General features: G+C 38.5%; 1 protein-coding gene across 3 annotated transcripts in view; it reads right to left on the reverse strand.

Moving 5' to 3' along the window:
• Positions 1-24029, reverse strand: part of LOC108424401 (diacylglycerol kinase beta) — a 113338-nt gene that overhangs the window by 73767 nt on the left and 15542 nt on the right. The window contains exons 2-8 of one of the 3 annotated variants that reach the window (XM_037539152.1): positions 16801-17167; positions 10829-10905; positions 7853-7873; positions 7112-7265; positions 4618-4680; positions 3890-4147; positions 691-843 (exon numbers count right to left, since the gene is read on the reverse strand). In XM_037539152.1, coding sequence (XP_037395049.1) covers positions 691-843; positions 3890-4147; positions 4618-4680; positions 7112-7265; positions 7853-7873; positions 10829-10905; positions 16801-16867 — 793 coding nt within the window. In that variant the 5' untranslated portion in view covers positions 16868-17167. The remainder of the gene's footprint in view (positions 1-690; positions 844-3889; positions 4148-4617; positions 4681-7111; positions 7266-7852; positions 7874-10828; positions 10906-16800; positions 17168-24029) is intronic. The other 2 variants (XM_037539153.1, XM_017692437.2) reach the window with 2 other exon arrangements.

Consider the following 24029-nt stretch of genomic DNA (forward strand, 5'->3'; position numbering starts at 1 on the left):
CCATCTATAAATCTGTACTATGCTTTATTTAAAATTCAAATTATGAACACCTAATGCTATTTGAAGACCTAGAACCTAACCAGTAGACAGTTCAGAAAGCATCTGCCCCAAAACATTTTTGCTTTATCTGGGGTTGCAACACACATGTGCTAGGTATTCAGTGTTCTTTTTGGTTTGGTTGCAGTGGGTTTGAAGCTGGGTTAAAGCAAAAAATGTAGAGTCACTGGGGAGCCATGGTGACTGATGGATCTGATGGGCTGTGGTTCAAATTAGTGTTTTAAGCAGAGTAATACTGGTTATGCATGTGTGCATGCAAAATGGAATATTACAACAGCCTCACTCCAACCACCTGATAATCTCACTCCAGTTGCCTCAGTGAAGTTGGCAACCCTTCTACATAATGTTTATAATGATGCAAATTTGAGAAAAAAGACTGCAAAGTGTAATATCACAGTGGACTGTGGAACAATGGAAAATGACACCAAAGGCCTATCTCTGTTCTGTAAACAGATTTAAGTCTGTGCCATCTTGTTGCCATTCTTGCCAAAGGCAGCTCCGTGTATTACGAGAGAAACATATGCTTCCCAATATGCGCTTGGCTAGAATCTTTCTTTTTCACTGTTGAAAGAACTATGGCTTAACATCTCACAGCCAAGAAATGCATGACCAAACACAAAACACTCAACTCACACTCTAGCTTATCCTCTGGGGTCCCTCGCTCCAGCAGGGACAGGTAGCACACAATGTCCTTCAGGAAGACCACCTGTGGCGAGGAAAGTGCAGAACTCTTCTGAGGAGATGGACTTCTCCTGAGAGACATTCCCTTTTCTGACCGATTTTGCTCTGAGGGCAACAACATTGATTGCGTGTCCATTAGTGATCTCCAGAGACTGTAGCAAAAATGGATTCCTTGAGTCTTTTAAAGGAATACTCCAGCATTTTAATCCCTAATCTCCATCTACTATCTATCTACATCCATAGTTTACAGTCACTGCCATAGGCAATAATTTCAGTGCTTATTCCTGCACTTAGAGAAGAACAGAAAATCTGTTGACTTAAAACACACTCATAGTAGGAGCCAAATGGCAGTTGCTGAATTCTGTCAGGAATACTTTTTACTGCAGAACAGTTCAGGTAGATATTTTTGAATTAAGTATTTACGGCAGTTTGTTATCAGCATAGTGGGTGGAGTGTTATATATTCAATTGAATACACTATAAAGACAAGATATTTAATGTTCAAACGCACACACACACACATTTTCTAAGCCGTAATGTTCAAACAGATACACTTTATTGTTTTTTGCAAATATTCACTCATTTTGAATTTGATGCCTGCAACAAGTTGGGACAGGGGCATGTTTACCACTGTGTTATATCACCTGTCCTTTTAACAACACTCAATAAGCGTTTGGGAACTGAGGACACTAATTGTTGAAGCTTTGTAGGTGGAATTCTTTCCAATTCTTGCTTGATGTACAACTTGCTCAACAGTCCGGGATCTCCGTTGTCGTATTTTGCGCTTCATAATGCGCCACACATTTTCAATGGGAGACAGGTCTGGACTGCAGGCAGGCCAGTCTAGTACCTGCACTCTTTTACTATGAAGCCACGCTGTTGTAATACGTGCAGAATGTGGCTTGGCATTGTCTTGCTGAAATAAGCAGGACGTCCCTGAAAAAGATGTTGCTCCAAAACCTGTACGTACCTTTCAACATTAATGGTGCTTTCACAGATATGGAAGTTACCCATGCCATGGGCACTAACACACCCCCACACCATCAGAGATACTGGCTTTTGAACTTTGCACTGATAACAATCCAGACAGTCCTTTTCCTCTTTGGCCCGGAGGACACGACGTCCATGATTTCCAAAAACAATTTGAAATGTGGACTCATCAGATCACAGGACACTTTTCCACTTTGTGTCAGTCCATCTTAGATGAGCTCGGGCCCAGAGAAGCCGGCGGCGTTTCTGGGTGTTGTTGATATATGGCTTTTACTTTGCATGGCAGAGTTTTAACTTGCACTTGTAGATGGAGCGACGAATTGAGTTCACTGACAATGGTTTTCTGAAGTGTTCCTGAGCCCATGTGGGAATATCCGTTACAGAATGATGTCGGTTTTTAATGCAGTGCCACCTGAGGGATCAAAGGTCACGGGCATTCAGTGTTGGTTTTCTGCCTTGCTGCTTACTGGAGATTTCTCCAGATTCTCTGAATCTTTTGATGATATTAATGACTGTAGATGATGAAATCCCTAAATTCCTTGCAATTGCACGTTGAGAAACGTTGTTCTTAAACTGTTGGACTATTTGCTCACGCAGTTGTTCACAAAGTGGTGAACCTCGCCCCATCCTTGCTTGTGAACGACTGAGCCTTTCAGGGATGCTCCCTTTATACCCAATCATGACACTCACCTGCTTCCAATTAACCTGTTCACCTGTGGAATGTTTTTTTTAGCATTTGTCAACTTTCCTAGTCTTTTGTTGCCCTTGTCCCAACTTCTTAGGAACGTGTTGCAGGTATCAAATTCAAAATGAGTGAATATTTGCAAAAAACAATAAAGATTATTCATTTGAACATTAAATATCTTGTCTTTGTAGTGTATTCGATTGAATATAAGTTGAAAAGGATTTGCAAATCATAATTTTATGTTTTTATTTATGTTTTACACAACATCCCAACTTCATTGGAATTGGGGTTGTATGCATATCAGAAAAATGGAAGTAACTGGAATTGAGTTTTTACTGCACTTCAGTGAAATTTGGATAAACCTTTAACAGCTGTGGTAAGGAAACCAGAAGCAAGTCTGAGTCAAGACCAAGACCAGGAGTAGCAATGGGGATCAGATCCAGAAATATATTTTGTATGTAATATCATTAAATAATATGGCACAAAAAAATGAACAATTATTATTAAATAGTCAACTTTGCATTCAGTAACTTTTGAAATCAAATGAGGATCTTCTCTGTCCCTTCTACTTTAAAACGTCACCACATAAGTCAACTGAATATAAACCAAACAACATACATCCTTTTTTTTTATTACGGACAAAACAGAGTAATATCAGCATTCTGATCTGCTCTCAGAGGATGTTTGAACTTTTTTCTGTTATTATTATTAATAATGTCAACAAAACATAGAAGAGTACTTTCTCTACACATACAACACAGAGAAAGGACTGTTTGGTACTGTTTGGTAACAGAGTCTACATGTTTTAATAAAATCTGCTGGCTGCCAGTTGAGGATCTAATTGGTCTTTCCATGATGGCTTAACTGGGTATTATTTGTTTTTTAATGTTCATTGGTTCCAAAATTAAATTTACAAGAACCTCAGACAGAGGCATCATACTCGTTAGTCTTGAAAAAATTCACCTTAGCCCTAGACTAGGACAAGACTGAGACTGTTAATTTATGGTCCTGAGGCTGGACTTGAGACTGATGCTGAATTGGAGTACTACAACAATACTGGCAACTGCCCAATGGCTTAAAAAATGGCTGTTTCAAGTCAACAGATTTACTGCCTGTGGTGATCAACAGCATGTTACAGTTGCAGCGGATGGAGATTACTTTGAAAAATGGTATTTCTTTAACTCCTTAAACGACAAGTGTCTGTGAGCCTGCACTTCAGTTCCTCACTCTCATAACCACATAATTTATAGATTAGTTTTATAATTTCCACAAATATTGGAAACAGTGTAATAAGAAGTCTCAGAACTTAACTGAATGATAAACCTGTGGTTTAAGGAGTTTCAATCCTAACTACAACAGCTTTACACAGTGATAACATCTATCACTTGTTTTACAGTCGTCTCTACTATTATATGCACAGTTACGTCAAGGAAGATAAAATAAAACCAACAGTATGTCCTCATATCAGAATTCAGACCTGGGGAGAGTCTTGGAGAGTTGGTCATTTTGGATGGAGCCAGGGCATTGCTGCTGCTGCTGCTGGCCAATGGTGCTTTGGGCTGCGTGCAGGGCGAGCGATGTAGAGCCCCAGGCGTTTGTCCCCCTGTGCCTGAGCGCTGGGAGGAGGAGCGGGAGGAGCATGGGGAGGTGGTAGCACCTGAGCCTGGAGTTATCCCTGCAGAGTGCTCTGGAGTATGTCTACCCATAGCACTGAGAATACTCTTCCCATTCATCCCTATGAGAACAGGAGCAGAAAAAGAAAAAAGAGAAGAGAAAGTGTTAGGCAAGAAGTAACAGGGGAGAAACAACACAAGGAACATTTATGGAGTGAGTGATATCAACGCTGGGAGAATCCTTCAGAAAAGGAGAGAGAAACAGTACTGCAAGGTTTCAGAACTGCACAGCTGAAAGCGGAGAACACTGACGCTCTCACCACACCACAGCAATGGCTGCACATGGACAAAAACCACACTTGTACCAAAGGCCATGGAACAGAAAAAGTGATCAATAGGCACAATCATGATCAATAATGAAAAATCAATATTTTATAAGAAAAAATATAATAAATTTCCCACAAATATTAAACACTCCTGCCAAACACGAAAGGCAACAAAGCGACAGCAGGTGGAGGGATGTGGTGTCTTTGGAGCGACGAGCAGCTGTTGAACGATGTCTCTTAGTGCTGATGTCACACTATGATGGTACCTGTTATAGGTGCACAAGCCACTTCTGTCTGTATAGAGATGCCTGCATCAATCGACTTGGGTTCTAAAGACACAGTTGAGTCAGAGAGGAGGAAAGTGTAACATAAGAAAAGACAAAGGAAGGCAGGAAGGAAAAAGTTTCATGACATAATTGGTAACACTTTACTGTAGGGAGGTGTTCAGAAGACTAACTTATATAAAGTATGGATGCACCAATCACAAATATTTCTATTTCAATTACTTTACAGATGCACAGGCCCACTGTGATTTTTGTTACCCATTTTCATCCGAAGCTTACAATGTATCAGATAAATGAACATGTGAACACACTAGTACATTTCCAATCAGATGCCTATTTAAATACATCGAATCAACTGGCTTTTTAGCACAATTAGTCAAGCATAATTATGATACAATAACTTGGTAGAGATGTAGGTACATTCTAATACAGCATAAGTACACCTTCCTGCCTCACGTTACTTTATCGTATAACAGCAACCGTACCAAGCAAAATAAAATCAATAAAATGGCCTATTGCCAACTTCATGTTTTGGGAAAAAAATTAAAATGTAAACAGTGTGTAGACTGATCTACACAGTCTGTCATTTCACCCTAAACACAACCTAAGATCAGAAAAAACACTCATTTGACACCAAAAATGGCAAACATAATGAAGTGTCAGCCCATAGTTTAGTAATCTAGTACAGCACTCTAAGCATGTATAATTATGAGGCATGCCAGTGGTGACTGTACTAAGAGTACACTGTAATGATCCTCAGGTAAAATTCACCTTGGTTATCATTAGCTGAATAACTACTGGCACTTCAAATGCACCAAATGCACAGCTTATGCCACTAGATGGCACCATTGACCAGCTCTGTTCAGCAGGATAATGCAATCTTTGCATAATGGCTAAAAGCTGTGGGGGGAGGGGACTCTAAGTCTAAGCCCACCACCTTCCAAACACACAAGGTGGGCTTTTGGACTGAAACCCTGCAACATCTTTCAGCATAGAAAGGGGCACGATCCATCCATCTGGCCCATTTTATTCGTTCACCCTCTGTACCCTGAGAGCCAGTCACTTCCATCGAAGTTAAAGAACAGCAACTAGCCAAAAACCTCCCCACTGCGAGGCGTGGAGTGTCCAGACACGTCCTATTTAATTATTTTAATCATGGAGAGAGTGTATTTGTGTGAGGGCATGTGTGCATGTCCTTGTACAACCTGTGCACATACAGAGTTTCAAACTAAGGGTGAGTATTAATTCAACAGGGTTTCCATTTCATTTAAAAGATCACATTTAAGGACGTTTCAATGACATTCACACTTTTTTGCATGTACAATGCATAAAAAAGGAGGGGACTGAAGCAGATCTATGAATTATGAAATGGCTTTTTCTAAAATCATAAAACATCCAGTACTGTGCAACAGCCAGAGACCGAAACTCATTTATTTAATTTCCAATTCAAACAGCTATTAAGTACAAGTCATAAAAATTTTCAGCGGCAGGTAAACATGCAGAAAACAACTAAATTCAACAAGTAAATACATCAAATGTTTCAGTATTTAGTGTGTACAGTCTTTCCCTTTATTACAGCTTCTATTCTTTTCAAGAAATTTGTTCTCAGTTTATTACAGTTTCTGTTCCTTTCAGAACACCTGCTTTCGGTTTTTCAAAAAAAACTATGAATTTTTCCACACCTCCAAAGTTCAGTCTTAGAAGTTGGTTGCATTTTCTGCATCTCATTCATAGTCTCAAACATATTCTGTGATGTTGGTGCAGATTTGTTGGTCTACACTGTAAAAAACTGTCAGTTTAACCTTAAAAAAATACTTCATTATCTAATTTTATTTAACCTCAATAAATACTCTGAATCATCAATTATTTATATTAATAAGTAATTTTCTGATTTGAATAAAACTAGTTAAACTGCTTGCTACTACATGAACTATACTTTAGGTTGAACTGATGAACCGCGTTTTACAGTGCACCAGGTCTTGCACAGTTTTTAGAAGCTCAATTTTCTCTACATCTTTTTATCATATTTTGAACTCAGAAGTTTAGGAAACTCTTATTTTCTCCTGAGGCAATTGGATTATTTCATATAAAATCTCCTCAGAAATATCTCCCTAAAAGTTGACTTGTACTTCATGGCTGTTGACTGGAAATTAAATACATGAAGGGTGGTCACTGACATTACTTATACAGCACTGTATAATTTAATAACATTCATACCTGTTCAATTCACATAAAAAATCCATTTTCCATTTTATGAAATGTTAAATGTCCACAAACTTGAGTTGAGTTGTAAGGATGATCAGAGCCCTGTCACTCAACAGGAATTGTATCTGTTTTCAAGTATTTACATGTAAGTCATTGATTTTACAGGTACTAAATGGTGAAAATAAGCCCAGGGATATATTGGAGCTGCTATATTCTATCTTTGCTGAGGTGATCATGGAGAGTCTTGAGGTGATTTGAGGAGTTTATTTACCTAGCAGCGTGGCTCCGGTGCGGGGGGCATCAGGGGAGCTGCCTCCGCTGGTCTTGCTCTTGAATGAGGTGAAGAGGTGATGGCACAGTTCCTCTGGGATGTCATTCTCTAGATAGGTGGTCATGAAGAGCTGGAAGCCCTCGTAGTCAATAGGCTATAAGGGATAGGCAGAGACATGATGAGAGACAGGGAGATGCAGAACGGCCTAAAAGACAAACAGAAATTTCTTTATGCATATGTCATGGCTACCTTCCAAATATTCACTCATCTGATCTGGACTGCCCAAATTACAGATATATACAGTTATAGAATTATTGACATTATTTAGCTGGGACTGGCACTATGGGACAGCCTGCATGCCCTTTCCCACCCGTCGTTTTTCACTCACACGTCAAAAAAGGATCATGTGTTAAGAGGTTACAAAGGAAACAGGTGAACCTTTCAGAAATGTAAAGAAACAGATAAAACATTGAAAACATTGAACAAAAAAAATCACATAAGGTTATAAGAAGATAATGGCAAAGTAAGCAGTTAGGCAATCGCCAACATATTTAAAGGGACACAAATGCATGGCAGACACAGAAAAGAAGCACTGGCTGACCTTTTAACTTTAGGAGACAGTATGACCTGTGCGTGACTCTTTGATTAGACAGGAATGAGAGTGTGGTACCAGTGTATTATGTTTGGGCATGTAGACACATTGAACCACAGAGCATGCAAACCCAGAAGGCATTGGCTTACTTGGTTGAGAACGTCTTGCTTCTGTTTGGCATTCAGAGGGATGGGGAGAGGGTAGAGGCAGAAAGGGAATTAAGTTCTAGTGGAAGGAGGTGCATAGGGTTCCGTGAATCACTGTCAAGCTGGTGCTTCTGCTGCTGTTCTCTTGAACATTCAAATGACTAACATCTTAACTCAGTACTTAGTCTTTCATATGTTGTTTCAAATTCATTGTCCTCACTTTTCAGAACACAAGCACTAAGCTGTTTGAAAGACCAATGGATTTTCTGCACCTCCTTGACTCACTATTCTTTGCCTTTTTTGGGGCTGATCTGCTCCACTCGCATAACAGATTAGGAAAAAAAAAGAAACAAAAACATAGTAATAAAAATCTGCAGGTTGAGTCATGCTGAAAGCTCTGGAGATGCAGAACCCATGCTGATCCATGTGACAGACCTGTCTGGGACATGAGCATCCCTGTGGTTAAAATTAAAACCTCTTTGTAAAAGCCACAAAGTCAATCACGAAGGCATGAACACAGTGGTCAGAGAGCTGGGAGCAGAGCAACCAGACAGGGAAGACAAGAACTTGCATGTTAAGATTTCCCTTGGGAAAGGTTCTGGGTGTGAGTGACACTGGCAGAAATGAATGGAACATGGCTAAAATGCATGGATGCACGTGCCAAAGTTTACAGTACAGTGCAAAAGTCTTTTTATTTTCAGCCAAAACAACTGTTAGGTACAAATGATTCATTTTCCATAATCAGAAAAAAAGCAGAAAACATGCATTTAACACCCAAGCCTCAAGTGATAAATATATTACTTTTCAGTACTTAGTGTGTTCATGTTTCATCAATCCCAAACACATTTAGTGATGTTAAGGTCTGGGCTCTGGGCTTACCAGTCCATTTCAGACGTCCACTTTCAGTGCTCTAGTCCACATGTTCTTTTCTGAGTAATGACTTCTTGACATCCACAGACATCCACTTAGACCCATAGTGCCGAGTTGAACTATTACATTAAATTAAAGCCATTATCGAGACCACAGAAAGCCACAGAAGATTACATGTGGCTTGAAATTTACAGAGTGGCAGCCAGTCTTTAGACGAACATCAATCTAACGGTCTCAACTAACATTACCATCCTAGTCTTTTATTACACCATGTCAGTTAAAAAACAGCAAGCTTCTGAAGCAGGAGTAAAATGATTTCCACTGTGAGGTGGCCTTCCGTATCTCTTTGGAGGAAAACATAATGTCAGGAACAGCTTTTGTTGGGAGAACACAGCTGTAACTGGTAAGACTGGATGGATGGAAAAGTTAAAATGGCAATAACAGTGTACAAAAGTAATGAGTGGACAAATTAAACACTGCTAGATTTTATATTATACAGGCTGCATAAGTTATTGTGTAATGATCTGTTAAATATATGTTTTCTGCGAATTTCTGACACTGAAAAATGAATTAAGGGTTGTTTTGAAAGGAAACTAAATAAAGAAATTGGTGTTCTCTGACTTTTGCACAGTACTGTGTATAAGATACTACAATATAGTAGCAGTATATAGGCTGCACAAACCAAATATCCTATTGTGATGCTATAGCTATATATATATATATATATATATATATATATACACTGAAACACATTAGTAGACACAGCAATATTTTTACAATAAGCACTATGCATTATTCAGACCACATCTACATTGCCACAGCACACATAGACTGAGCAGAAACTGCATCAAGCGTACTACTAAATCGAATGCAGTCCTGGAAACCTTTTTATGACGATCATATTGTCACTGTGAATGCTGTGATAACAACTACAGTGGTGTATTGTGCAACCCTAGTGCTGAGTCAGATCAGTCTTTCACTGTGAGTAAGTTCATTTGTTGGAGCGAAAGGCAGTAAAATGACAATGGCAACTTCCTTCACAAGTGCAAAACACTTTGAGTGGGGCTTTTTTCCATTAAAGTAACAATGTGTTCATAAAAATAACACCATTCAATGGACCATTTACATAACCTTAACCAGAGAACACCTTTATATGATTAAAATCAGAGAACTGCTTTATATAATTCCGAGCTCTAATGCAACTAATGATCACTGGTAGTATGTGGTATATAATAATCATATTCCACAATGTAATATAATGTGGTAAATTGTTACAAAAATGACAGACAACAATATATTCCAAGGGCATTTACTAATGCCAAAGCCTCTTACTTGATGTATAATATATTATGTAATCTATTAAAAGCCTTCATTTTAAAGATATGAAGGCTCTTCATCATGAAGTATATCTTCCTTTTACTAAATTAGTGCCATGTCTGGTAGCTTGTCATGGCACCAGCTGTGTTGAGAACCCCTGCACCTAATATTTACAACTCAGCAGCATTAAGTCAGTCGTGGCTCATCCATCATTGAGATATAGAGCTCTCTCACTGGCAGGAGGGCAGCATCCTGGCACTGATGGCATGTCACCAACATTTAGAGCCATTTCTGGGCTTTGTATGATTTGCAGGTGCTCACAAGTGCACTGTCTGACAATGAAGAGCGGGCAGTGGCCACACCAGTCAAGTCGGCGCTGGCTGCAGACCTGCTGACTGCACCAGTACTGATTCCATATCGATCTGGTCAAGGCTCTGGGTCACAACCAGCGGCGCCTAACCCAGACAGGCTTGTTATTTATGTCAAGTTAGAAGAAAGCAAAGGAATATAATGGTGACACTCCATAATGCAAATTATAAAAGTCTCTGTCTGTCTCTGTTTTCAAGGTAACATGATGTACGGGTTTAGTGGTGTGTCAGTGCCGGGCGTTTCTGAAAGTTGAGCAGTGGGGGACAAGTCACCTCAGCCTCATGGCCATGGATGACTAAGCATTTCTGGGGTCTGAGTACGCTATATTGGTGTTCTGCCATGTCAGAGCCAAAGGCTACAGTCCTTTTGCAATGCATTTAATCAAGCAAGCTCATAGCTTTTCCCCCTGCTGAGGGAACGTACCTGCTCAGGGTTGTACTTAGAGAGCACACCATTTCCATGAAACTCCTCCAAAACATCTTTCAGCTTCTTAGAGGAATCTGTGTATGACAGAAAGATGGCATGAGATGAAATATGATATGAAAGAAAGATGCAAATCAATATGTGAATAAAAACATACTAAATAAAAGAAGCATTTCTGAACCCAGTTCTTGGGGATCTCCACACTGCAAAACACTGTACAAAAGTGCACTGACAAAAATGACACACATTTTTCCATAGTTATGCTTTTAATTCTATTCAACAGCACATAAAACAGTACATATTCTATGGATATAAAATTCCTCAGTTCTTATATAGATTTATATATAATTTAACATAAAATAGAAAACTCTGCATTATAACATTATATTTATGTTACACATACTATAGAACATGTTTAATTATTAATGAGGCATTTAATAGCAGCTCTTTCTAATCTTAAAATCACTAGATAGTATGTTTTAAAAAGCATTCTGCAGCTTTGAAATATTTAATATTCATCATTGTGGCTAAACTGTAAATAAAATGAATGCCAAACATCAAGTTTATCAGCCAAATATTAACATTGCTGAGAAACTGCCGCATATTCATAAATACCCAGATTAAGTATGTTACTCTCAGCTAGCTAACATGCTACCTTACACCATGATGAAAAAGTAGCTAGGTTCCCTGTTCAGCATGAAGGTGCAGTTTTCTCTCATAATCTTGTTTCACTGGCGATGTCTCTGCAGGCTCAAGGTGACCCACACTCAACATGCAACTTGTCTCATGATCAAAACCACTGATAAACTGCAGTAAAACTGAAACTGTCAGAGGGTCCTCATGACTCGTTTGACCCTGATTTAAAATATTTGTCAGTTTGAATGAATCACACGCTAAACTTTGGCTTAGTTAAGCTGACTTGAAAATTATTAGCTTTAAATATCACAATAGCCAGTATTCACGTTAATATATAATAACCAATGCACATCCAAAATTTCATATTAATAAAACTTCAGAAGGTTTATAATCTCTGCAAAACTTTAATTATATGCACAAATGATGAGAAATATAACATATAAATAGATAACTACATTGATGTATTTATGCTGTATTTAATAATAATAATAATAATAATAATAATAATAATAATGAGTTCTGTACTTTACTGATTAACTGTATAAGAAAAATGAAATGAATAGGAATGGACACAGACTAATATTCAACCTGGAACTGATCCTGTAATTTTAATCTTCTATGTAATATTAGCATTGGTATTAGTATTTCATCCATTGATTTTATGTTATTATATTCATTTTTTTTTACTATTGTGTTCTTTTCAATGTTTGTAATTCCCACCCTCTGTCATTTGCATTGCTTCTACCCCACAGCACTTATCAATCAGGCAGAGTATGCATAATGTGTAGTGAAACTGAAGCTCATGCAACGTCCTAGAGCAGCTTCACACGCTTGGAGGAGAGTGCCGACTTCAAATATATCCTGTAGCATTACTGGGACGTCACGTTTTATAACACTGCATGCAAGAGACTAATTATTAGACTGATTATTAACATTTTAAGACCTTCTTTTTCGTATCTCCTACTGAGGGCACTGCAAGCAGGAAGCTGTGAGACCACACAGAGCGATTACGTAAATGACACTTAAGCCCGCTAACACAAGCAGAAGAAAACCAAGCTGGCCTCCCCAGCTTCACTTTATTTTCTCTGAGCCGCAAGCTTTGGCACTGAGTCATCATGTCCGTCAGTAGTATCTGCCAGAACAGTAGAAGGTGTTTTTCGTTCAGGTTTGATGGAGGTGTGCACTGTGTCTCCCAGTGATCACACGTCTGACTCAATGTTACTTAACTGTGTACATCTCACTTTTCACATTCTGCAAGCTTCACTCTCCATATCAGAGAAAAAGAGAAGGAATATCTCCCAAAAGATTTATGTGACTGAGGACCAAGCTAACCAACAAAGCATTCTGGTTATCATCTGAAGACTTACAGATCAAATCCTGGAGATGCCGTGACCTCAATAAAGAGTCACATTCTATTAACAATGCTTTTCTATGGAGATTATACAAGCTATATGGGTGCAATTGCATGCCAGAGTCAGCGATGAGTGCACCTTAAAGTAGCTGAATTCACTAATTAGAAGAGGTGTCTGGATCATTTTGGACACACTGTATGAAGAGAATGAAAGGGAGACACATAGAGAGCTTCAGTAATATAAATGCCGTTAATGAAACCACTGAAGGTTGCTGTTTATTTGAGGGACGGAAGGTATTTCACCTCTAAACTGAGGGATCAGGCTTAGTCAAAATGAGGCACAATCTACTAAAAATAAACTCATGAGCAAAAGCCAGAGCTCACCTCCTCTCTAATCTAAGAAAAATGAGTCATCGTTCATCAGGTAAACCCCTCAACATAGCAAACTGGCGGTTAATGTGATAGGAAAGAATGACCTCACACTTGCATTGACTGAGCCTGAGATTTATGAGCCGTTTGTTTAGTTTCAGGTCACAGTTCCATGTAAATGGCAGTCTTTGCTTGAAATGCCAGAGGTCAGATAGAGAGGAGGAACAAATATGAGCACTGAGGACTGTGAATAAGGGGCTGACAAACACCCTGCTAAATAGTATTAGCAGTGATTTATACATCTAAATAGACTCAGCTTAGAGTTGACATGAAGCTTAAAAAGGCTCAGAATTGTTATAACAAAACAAATTTATCTCTGCAGCACATTTCTGTGGGCAGTAAACAGCTTCCTAAAGCCACGGCCCTAAGTATTTTTGTGTGATAGTGAATGGTGGCACCCATTATCAGGTCATTAAAGAGAGCTGGCAAATATATTTCACTGTTTATTAACACCACTGCGTCAAAACAAGCCAGTCTTTAGCGCCTGGCTGAGAACAGACATACACACACACTCACATGTACACAATACACATGCACACAGTACGCACACCCACCCTTCAAAGACCAGCATGGGCTGTATGTAACAGAACAGGGCAGAACTGTTGAATTATTTAATTGATTAATTAATTGGATTTCACCCAATTTATGTGCCTTGCTGAAGATTACTGCGCTATCAGTACTGTATTTGGCACTCTCTGCAATATATTCTTATAATACAGTTCCAGCTGATTTCACTTAAAGGATATTAATTGGTCCTACTCCCACAAACACAAAATGCACAAGATAAGACACTTTTCTTCCTTCAATAAGGGACGGGTCATTTTATCATCCATAAAGTCCAACTTGTGTCATAATATAATTGTGTATGACTAACGCTGAGTGATTCACAAGACTAGCTTACTAGCAAACATAAATATGATTTGAACAGCTCCCTCTATAACAAATACAGGCAATATTCAAAAGACCCTGGTTTTCCCAAAGCTTTATTTCAGAAGAACACGTTTTTGAAAATATAAATAGCAGGACAAACAGAAGAAGGCTGCTTCTGGTAATCCAGCAAATCAAGAAGACAGTTGATTCCTCTACTGATTAGAACATGTTATGACATTCTATAGTTTCTGTTGCATATGCTTAAAGCCAAAGACCATTTTTGCCACAAATTTTCTAGAGCTAATCTTTACTGCATTACCCAATCTCAGAAACTGTACACTACAGCCTCACGTATTTTATCACTAAAAATGTTTAATATCTAAATCTTAATCAGTGTAAAGTTAATGTCAGTATTGTTTGATCAGGTGGAAAGCTTAAAGGTTAATTTAAAAAACTGCTAACTATTAACAATGTCACACTTGCAAAGCTTCTATTTTGTATTTTCATTGTATTTTTGGCTTCTAAGATAAAAAAAAACAAGGAACTTGTTTGTGAAACCAACATGGACATTGGACAGCCAACACTAAAATAAATTATTTTCAAGAGATGCACACATTCGTACCACTGTAAAATGCACCACCTGATACCATGTACTGTAAGCCTAGTGTTTACTGCCATTCTAATGACCAAAATAATCAAGCTGGCAATGAACGAGGGTCTACTCTCATAAAGAATTGTTGATAAAGCCATGGCAGTCTGACACAAAGATGTTGGTCACTTTAAACATTCCACCTCAACATATTCCCACCAGATACACACTGTGTGACTTTAGCCCATTTTTAAACATACACAAACACAATCACAACCATGTTCCCTACATAACTGAACACATATAGACTAGAAAAGGTGCCAGAAATGGTACACATAGGCTAGAAAGAGGCAAAAACATAACACATGCTACAAAAGCCTGAATGTCTCTACTTTACTCTGTTTGACTGAGAGGCCGTATTTCCCTACCATGTTTGGTTTTAGTTAGTGTACTGTGTTAGCAAACCTGCTGCAGCACAGTTTCTCAACATGTTTGCTCAGTACTCAGACATGCAGTGTCTCATTTTGAATGAAACCGTTTTATTGATAATTGTCTGTAGACAGAGCTTTGTCCATACATGATAGTCTAATTAAATGTAACATGTGAATCACCAAAGAACAAGTTTGCTAAAGCATGCGCCGGGCTTTAGAAGACATTCAAATACAGCTTAATAGTAGGACATTCAAAAAAAGCTCCAACAAAAAGAAAACCTCGAGAAGTGAGCTCTTCCGATGCATGCCTTGGATGTGATTCTTCACTGTGCTACAGAGAATATTGTTGAAAGAGACAGATGATGATCAAAACTATGAAACATACTTACAGATGTACAGAAGTGCTTTTCTGGTGCGTCTGAAACCTGCCCTTCTCCACTGTATTGCTATTCAATTCAAGGTATCTAATGTAGCATAGCAAGCTAATGCACAGCATTTAAAACCAGCTAGATTTTAATAATTTAACTGGTAAGGTACACTGCACTCATTCAAACTAACAACTACTTAATTCTATGCAGGATACTCATTATGGTATCAGAATCGGTATAGGAAATGTACTATAAATGTAGTACTGAAAATGTGCTCGATCTGGAAAAAAAAAGAGTATCAAAGCATCCCCACTATATTCAGAGAGGATGCACAATTATGGGAATTGTGGGCTAAAGCCTTCATGTGTGAGGCTTTTTAATTCCACTGAACACTAATCAGCCACTGTAAATTATATAAAGTCTAAAATGAGGAATTATTTCAAGTTGATGTATGTTGGTGTAATTGTAGTAAACTTAATGTTAAATGAATGAAAACAAAACTGTTGTGCTCTAAATGAGGCTTCAATTGTTTTACTGTTATTCCAGATGTAACTTAAGCTATTGGAGCAGGGCTGTTAAAGTTGTTTTGATTGTTTTTACTGTCTGGTAAGCATGTACGTGATGTTTGTAACATACAAAAATGTTGTAGAATTTTAATAAATTTGAGCAGATCTGTGCTTGAAAAATTTCTAGAGAACGAATATCATCAGCATTATCTCCCTAATGGTTTGTAATTTAATAAAACCGTTAGTTTATTTTTAAATATATGCTTACATTGTTGATTAATGAAAAATGTACCAGCACTGTACATTTTTATCTGTGTAAAATTACAAAAATATAGAAAACACATAACTGTGAGTCATAAAGTGTTTTGCATCGATAACAGCATTAAACATTGCTGATGAATTACGGCACACAGAACACTAGCAGGACATCAATACATTCTGTCAATACAGCCTACATTCCCAGCAGTGCTTCCTAAAAGCCCAGAGGGCCAGTTTCAGGGACATTTACACATACTGAAAAATCTCCAAATTACATATTGACCAGGACATTACCTTAAATAGGTGCTTTGTAGGCACACTTACTTAAAGGGCTAAGAGCTTTAATGACCAAATAAACAAAGTGATAAAACCATTCATCTAATCAACTCTACTAACTGCTCTTTTAAACCATGTGAATATCTAGCCCGACTAAATCAAGCTCAATCAGCTAGCCAGCTGGAATAACATAAAATATGAATCCCGATGAGAGCATGTTGAGGTTTGCTCTATGGATGAGTCATATTTAGTACTCACATTCGCTGTAATGCTGCAGTTGGGAGAACTCGGCTGGGCTCAGACACACCCAGCTCCCGTCGCCCATCTCGCCGGCTGGAGTGTGTGTGGCGAGGAGTGGGTGTGTGGAGATGATGATGATTAGCCCTGGTTGAGGTAGAATATGGAGGTGAGCAGGTTTGGCGTCATCCCAGCTCCTTCTGTGAGCAGATGGTGAAAGAGGTGGCACTGGAGCAGGGAAGTCTTGGGACGGGGAGATGAGAGGACGAGTGCAGAGTCAAGGTGAAACGGACGAGGTGTGACAGGTCGGGGCTGTGATTTACACAGCAGGGATGTTCACACAAAGATCACAGCAAGGCTGAATGAATGACCTATGACCCACAATGACCTACAGAGAGGAAACAACAAGTAAAGCACCATTAGACATGCTTCAAGCCTGACTTGGGGTCATTTTATATACACAGCATCTAGTAAAGGCACACAATAAAAAACAATAGCGCTAATAACTAACTCTTCAGTTTAAGGGCCCATAACATGGAAAAGCAAATTATCGCATTGAGAGTCTAGTTGGAGGTCTACTCTAAAACAGCATCTGAGACCTTTAACTCTTTTAAATCTATAAGGCCATAAAGCTTCTGTGTACTCCCATCTCTTATATCACTGTGTAAAAGATGCATTAATCTCCCTTTATTGGTGAATGTACTGTGGTTTATTTTACATGTGAGGGTGTGAGCTCATTCAGAGAGCAATTTTGATCAGTAAGCACTTAACATTGTTTACAATGAAAGTACAATCAAAGTAAAAAAATAATGTGACTAATGTATGACTTATGCTACTGACTTATTTATATCTTTTTTAGTTCAAAAAGGTAAGTTTGTGACACAAACTGAACAAAAAGCCATGAATTTTCTGTTCTGATAGATAGATCACAGTCATGCCATGTCAAATAAAGGGAACAACAGTACTGAAAAATCACGTAATTAATAGAGCACAACAGATTAAACAGCAGAAATAGTCGTGTTTACGTGTCGGCCTTAAAGAGTTACTGTATTTAATTCAGATTTATTTGTGTGGATTTAAAGAAATCCAGGTCTCAGCCCTTAGTGAGCAAGCCAAGGCTGCCAAGGGCCAGGAAAAACTCCCTCATAGCAAGAGAAAGAAACCTTGAGAGGACACAAAAGGAGAACCCATACTACTCTAGTTGACACCAAATAGCAAAACAGTAACACAGCAACGGCAATAGGAGCTGTGGAAGAAGTAAAAAACAAATAATAAATATACATATTAATGGGAAAAAAATCAAAGTGAGACAAATAAGCAGACAGAAGCTTTCAGATTAATAAATGCCTATCAGAGGTTATCCGAAAAGAATAAGAAAGAGTATGTAATCACTGTTAAAATATGTAATGTAGCATGTAAACACTAAAAGTTTGAGCATACCATTCAGTTTGCATATATGGAAAGTAAAGTGAAAAACATCCCAAACTGAATTCCGTTTTTATGTATTGCATTTGCATATACTTGCCTATTCAGCTTACAGCAGTGTAGCCCAATCATTCATATTGAAGTTGAAAGAAGTGTCTGAAACCAGACTGAATGATTTTTGAAAGATGCACAATACAGGCAAGTGAATACTCCAATGTACGTCACTCCTACTCATATGAGTGGCCCTTTGCGGCAGAAGGAGGAGATGACAATGAGAAGTGGATTATGCAAATCCGGGGATGGAGGAGTAGCGACGTAGCACTACTTTTTGTAGTTATCTACAAATATTTGTAGCTAGTAGCTGATGGTAACCAGGCTGGTGGCAACTGTGCAAACCTGACTGACCCACGCGCTGATCACTCCTTACAAGCTTAGCTCAGGGGTCCAACCGAAGCATTTTATATCCGTTTTACCATCTTGGCTGTAAATAAGTCTCAGTGTGCGCTAATGTACTAGTATAGGCTAAAATACAAAGGAAAACGCAACTTTGCTCTGCTTAAGCTTTAGCTCAGCTGTAGCCGCTTCTCTCGCACCTCAGTCAGGACACTTCAACATGTAAAATGTCTCTGAACGTCCCACTTTTTCCAAGGCTGAAGTCAGAATCTCATTTACTAGCTTCTTGTTCGAACGGTCCCGTTCCACCTTAAATGGTGCATGTAGCATTACGTTACTACCGCACCATTTAAGGTGGAACGGGAGAATTGGAACGAGAAGCTGACTTCACGACTACGTTTCCACAGCAGGTAAAGTGGCCCAAATCCGATCTATTTCCTCATATGTGACAGATGTGTAATCTGTGTGAGTGTGAACAGCAAAAAACTGAATCTGACATTTTCAACACCGATTTGAGACGCTTTCACAGGTGGTACTGGAATCCGATCCGTATCCGATCTGCGGCAGCGCGACTCGGTCTGAACAGCCAGATCGGAATTCATACATCAGTCCAACTCGACATATCCAGGCTGATGTTTCTGTACAAAAATCGCCGCCGCTCCGAGTTTGAAGAGGAATGAAACAGAGTTAAGAGAACAGTTTAAACAACCCGAGGACACGAACCAAAGAAAGGCCGTGGCCGCACTCGGCGAGTGGGGTGATGAGTCCAGCTGTCAACCACTGGGACTTCATACTGTGATGCTGGCGAAGACAACACTGAAAGCTCCGGGCGTGACTGGCCATCGCTAGTCGTCAGGACTGTTCACCTCTGGACGAGCACGACGCGTGAAGCGCTGCCCTTTTCGCTTGCAGGTCAGATCTGGAGCTGATCTGTTCAGACTGATGTCGCATACGGGTCACATTTAAAAGATGGTGTGAGCGGGCAAACAAAAAAATCGGATTTGGTGAGAAAATCAGATTTGGGCCACTTGTTGGAGAGTTTCTTGTTGTAGATTAAACGTATCCGGAAACCAGCTAGAGTGATTATAAATGCAAATAAGTCCATTCGTCGCCAAGTTACTGACGTTCTTCTTAAATCTGGGGACAGAACATTCTGCCTCATTTTTTATGTGAAATTATATATTTTTCTGTGAGCGATGTCACTGAATTATGGCCTATCAAAATCGGCCAAGCTCCGCATTATTTTCTCAATCTTCCAATCACCGCTTATTAATTGTTACTTCAGTATCTTCAGCTCCCCCGAGCTCCTCACAGTGTCTCAGAAGGGCTTTATGAAATTCAAAAGGAGATGAAACACAGCGAGCAGGGAGAGGTTCTCAGCTGACCTCAGTACAGCTGTGCCTCGGCCGTGGACTGAACTGCTTGCTCTGTTTATCTCCATACGAGACGCTACAGCCCAGAGAACCAGAGTGACTTGGACTTCTTGAGATGTTCAGGTATGCAGCACACAGGCTATAAGCTGACACATAACATCGCTACGTTGCTAGCCAAATCAGCATGCTTTAGTCCAGCTCCAGGAGCTGCTCAGTTTAGGCTACAGGCTCCATAGCAGGCTATATTGGAGACTAGATGTGAAATTAAAGTTATATTGTGTTATCTGCAACATGCAAGTTCACTGTTAACCGGCATATTGAAGGTTTAATATCATGTAGCAAACAGAAATCAGCGGGTTCATTAGACTGTATTTTGTCTCATTAACTATATGAGTAGCCATCTTCCCCTTTAGCTGGGCTTTGGTACAGGCAGCCTTTTCATAACGTGTTTAATGTGTTTTTACAATAATCAGTGAGTATAAATAGATAAATTAAACAAAATCTATTTGAAACTATCGCCTGATTTAATGTAGGTTTAATGTATTTTTTAGTTGAAAATGTATAAATAAATAGTTATCTGATTAATTAAACGTAAACAGGGCAGTTGAAAAGTCTCTCATAGTTGAAGTGTACCTATGATGAAAATTACAGACCTCTCTCATCTTTCTGAGTAGGATAACTTGCACAATCAGTGGCTGACTAAATACTTTTTTGCCCCACTGTACAAATTAAAGAAAAGGGTGCATAACAGTTGTAGATGGGTAAAACAAGAGGAGGTATTGAATAAAAAAGCAAAAGGAGAAACTTGTTGTTGCTCTAATACTCATACTTGGTAGTTATTTTAATCACGATCAGATGTGAGTAACAGTTCTGCAAAGTGGACCTCTGATCCTAGTTACAGTCCTGTTAGCAATATGTTAACTCCAGCGTTTAAGACCATTTATTGTTAAAATTGTGTTAGAACGATCAGCAGGACTCATTGTTATTTTACCTAAAAATCTAGTTCTGCCATTATGAGCCATAACAGTAAAAGAGCCGTGTGTTGTTGACCCCTGCCTTAGCTAAAGTGGAAAAACATTTTCGTAATAGAGCATTACTAACAGTACTCTGCAGACCCAGGGTCACTGATAAAAACTGATACAAATAAAAAGTGTTGCTGAAGTTTAACAAAGGACTCTGAATGAACTCATGTCTGCACAGATCTTGCTGAAATGTTTAAATTGAAGCAATTTTATTTCAACAGTTGACAATGCTTTGCACAAATTGTTTAGTTTGTATTCAGTTGTTTTTGTCGATTTTTGTTAGAAAAAATCTGGAATGATTGACTTTGCCTTTATTTGGTCAAAATCTTTCTTGGGTATTATGCTTTTGGTTGTGCAAGTTTGATTGTTGGTTACACACAAACTTACTTTTTGTATATTTACAGCTTTTGAATTGTTTATTTCTGGCACATGACTAAATGCAATATCTTGTTCACATTGTCAGTTGGGCTTGCTTGGTGTTTTAGGAAGAGATACACAAACATTCTGACAATCACACTTTGAAAGTAGCTAAAACGTAGCCTCTACTTTTCAAAAAGTAGTTAAAACCTAGCCACTACTTGTTTTCTGGAAAAGTAGCTAAATTGTAGCAAGCTACAGCTTTTGGGAAAGTAGCTACAAAGTAGCTAAGTACTAAATTTTCAGTAGCTATCCCAACCCTGTTCAAACAGAACACGCTCGCCCTCAGCAGGTTACGCTCAGTAAGCTAGTCAGCTAGCCATGCAAATTCTGCAACGCAAAAAAGTTTAAGCAGAACATACATAATGGGTAACTGCTTTGACTGGCTATAAACCTAGAACCATGATATAGAACCTTTCTTTTTGTTCTTGTTAGTCATGTACCTTTAGCATGTTAACGAGCCAGCTAGCAGAGTGATGTGATCAGACTGTATCAGCCGCCACACATAACAGATGGAGTAGTTTGTAACTGAAAGCCGAGTGAATTGAATGCTATGTTTTTGAAATGTTAGGCAGTTTAAAGTAGTTTATTGCCACAGCTTATAAACATTTTGTCCACTATTATTTTGGGTGTGAAAAGGGAAATGCGTCATATCACATTGATTTCTGGACAAATTCTGCTGCTGAAGGCGACATTGGTGTTCACTCAATCCTTCACTCCTCAGGAGGCTCATCTAATACCCTTCACTTGAGCTGATAAAGTAATGGAACAGCCCTTATGAAGACGCTGGGAATTCCCCCAAAGGGAAATGACAAGGCCAAGTGGACAAGAGCTTGTCATAATGGATAAAAGTCTGTTGTACCTAAACCCATTTAAATTTCATGAGCAGACCGTAGGAAAAAAACAAAAGACAATACAAAAGTATGATATGGCCTATATAAAACAACATATAACTTCATTAAGCTACATATAATGTTTTTTCATTGATATATCTAAGTTCAAAGGCCCACTCAGCAACAGGATCACATGCACCAGCCTGGCCTCCATGCTCAGTGTGCAACACCAATCAATACATCTCTCTCTCTCTCTCTCTCTCTCTCTCTGTCTCTCTATGAGAACAGAGTGAGGCTTAGCAGAGTGAAAACAGCAGTTTAGCAGCACTGCCATGGGGAAGCAGACTATCACAGAGTATCAAATCTCTGTGCGGAGACAAAGCAGGAAGAACAGCAATGATGAAGAGGGGGAATGTGATGGCATCCCTTGGTGATGCCACAAGTTACTTGCAAGAGAAGGCCATTCTCTGTACTTTTATCTGCTGTTAAGTGATGTGAAGTATTTGTTGTGTGGGCTACCAGCAGACTCCATTTTACAATACAAATTTTTACAAATATTTTACAAATCACATTAACTAACGAAGTGTTATTAATACACTTAATTACTTCAATGCTACTGGCACCAAAAATAATTAAGATCCAAACAGACTCCCAAACGTTCCACTATAGTGGCACACAATGATCCCTCATGATCATTCCTGATTGTGTCTCTGGGGACGGTCTTAAAGTTAGTCTTAAAGGGCCATTTACACTATTTTGTGGGTTTACATATCAAAACATTAAAAATTCATTCATTTTCAAATAAGCATTTTCTAACCTCTCTTTATCTTACAGAATTAAACAGGCTGTTTTGGTTATTGTGCCTATATGAGTGATATATGTAAATGACTTATGTTCTGAATGGCTGTGCTTCATTCAAAAAGCAGTCAAGGCTGCAACTTCTATTCATTTTCTTTTTGGCCATTTTCATATGGGCCCTTTAACTGATATGGATTTAATACATACTAAAAATAAAGCTCTTTTATAGTTTCTAGTTTAACTCCTGTCTTTTTTAATGGACTTCCTTTCTTTTCAAGTCAGCATGGACTACAAATCATCAAGCATTTCCTTTTCATACTGTGATATATTTCCTAGTGAAAACACAACACCAAAGAGGGTCTCCGAGCTACAGCATTTTCACTCCATGATAGGTGGGGATATTATCATGATATTACTACATGATATTATCAGCTCACTTCACCCACCTGCTAGTTACTTGTGATGTAATCAAAAACCAAAGACGTAAAATGACCAAATATCATAATATTTTGATGGAACATTGTGGAAAACAAGGATTTTTTTTGTACTATATGATGAATTGTGATAAATATGACAATGAACTAGGAAGGTAAAGGTCCCAATTTTGATTTCCTTTTAAGACTCTTTAAGACTCCCTAAATTCTCTGAAGATCCATTTGCAAGCATCTTTCTTAAACAAACACATAGTAAACATTTTCATTTGGATCAAATAATTATGATTTATGAAGTGAGAACGTTTATAATTTATCTTCACTGCAGTTAGTATAAAAGCCTTAAGTTTACTTCAGTAAGCCCTGAAAAGGAACATGACTCATTTGATTTGGCTTCCATTTATAAGCACAAGAATTAGCATATAATAATATTAATAATATTAACAATTACAATTAAACTGAAATGCTTCCTTGTGTGTCTTATATAATAATATGATAATGCCACCAAAGATTAATATGGTTTGACATAACTCATAGATGATACGTTGGCAGAGGAAT

The sequence above is a fragment of the Pygocentrus nattereri genome, chromosome 6 (genome assembly GCF_015220715.1).
Source record: "Pygocentrus nattereri isolate fPygNat1 chromosome 6, fPygNat1.pri, whole genome shotgun sequence".
In the NCBI taxonomy this organism is placed as follows: domain Eukaryota; kingdom Metazoa; phylum Chordata; class Actinopteri; order Characiformes; family Serrasalmidae; genus Pygocentrus; species Pygocentrus nattereri.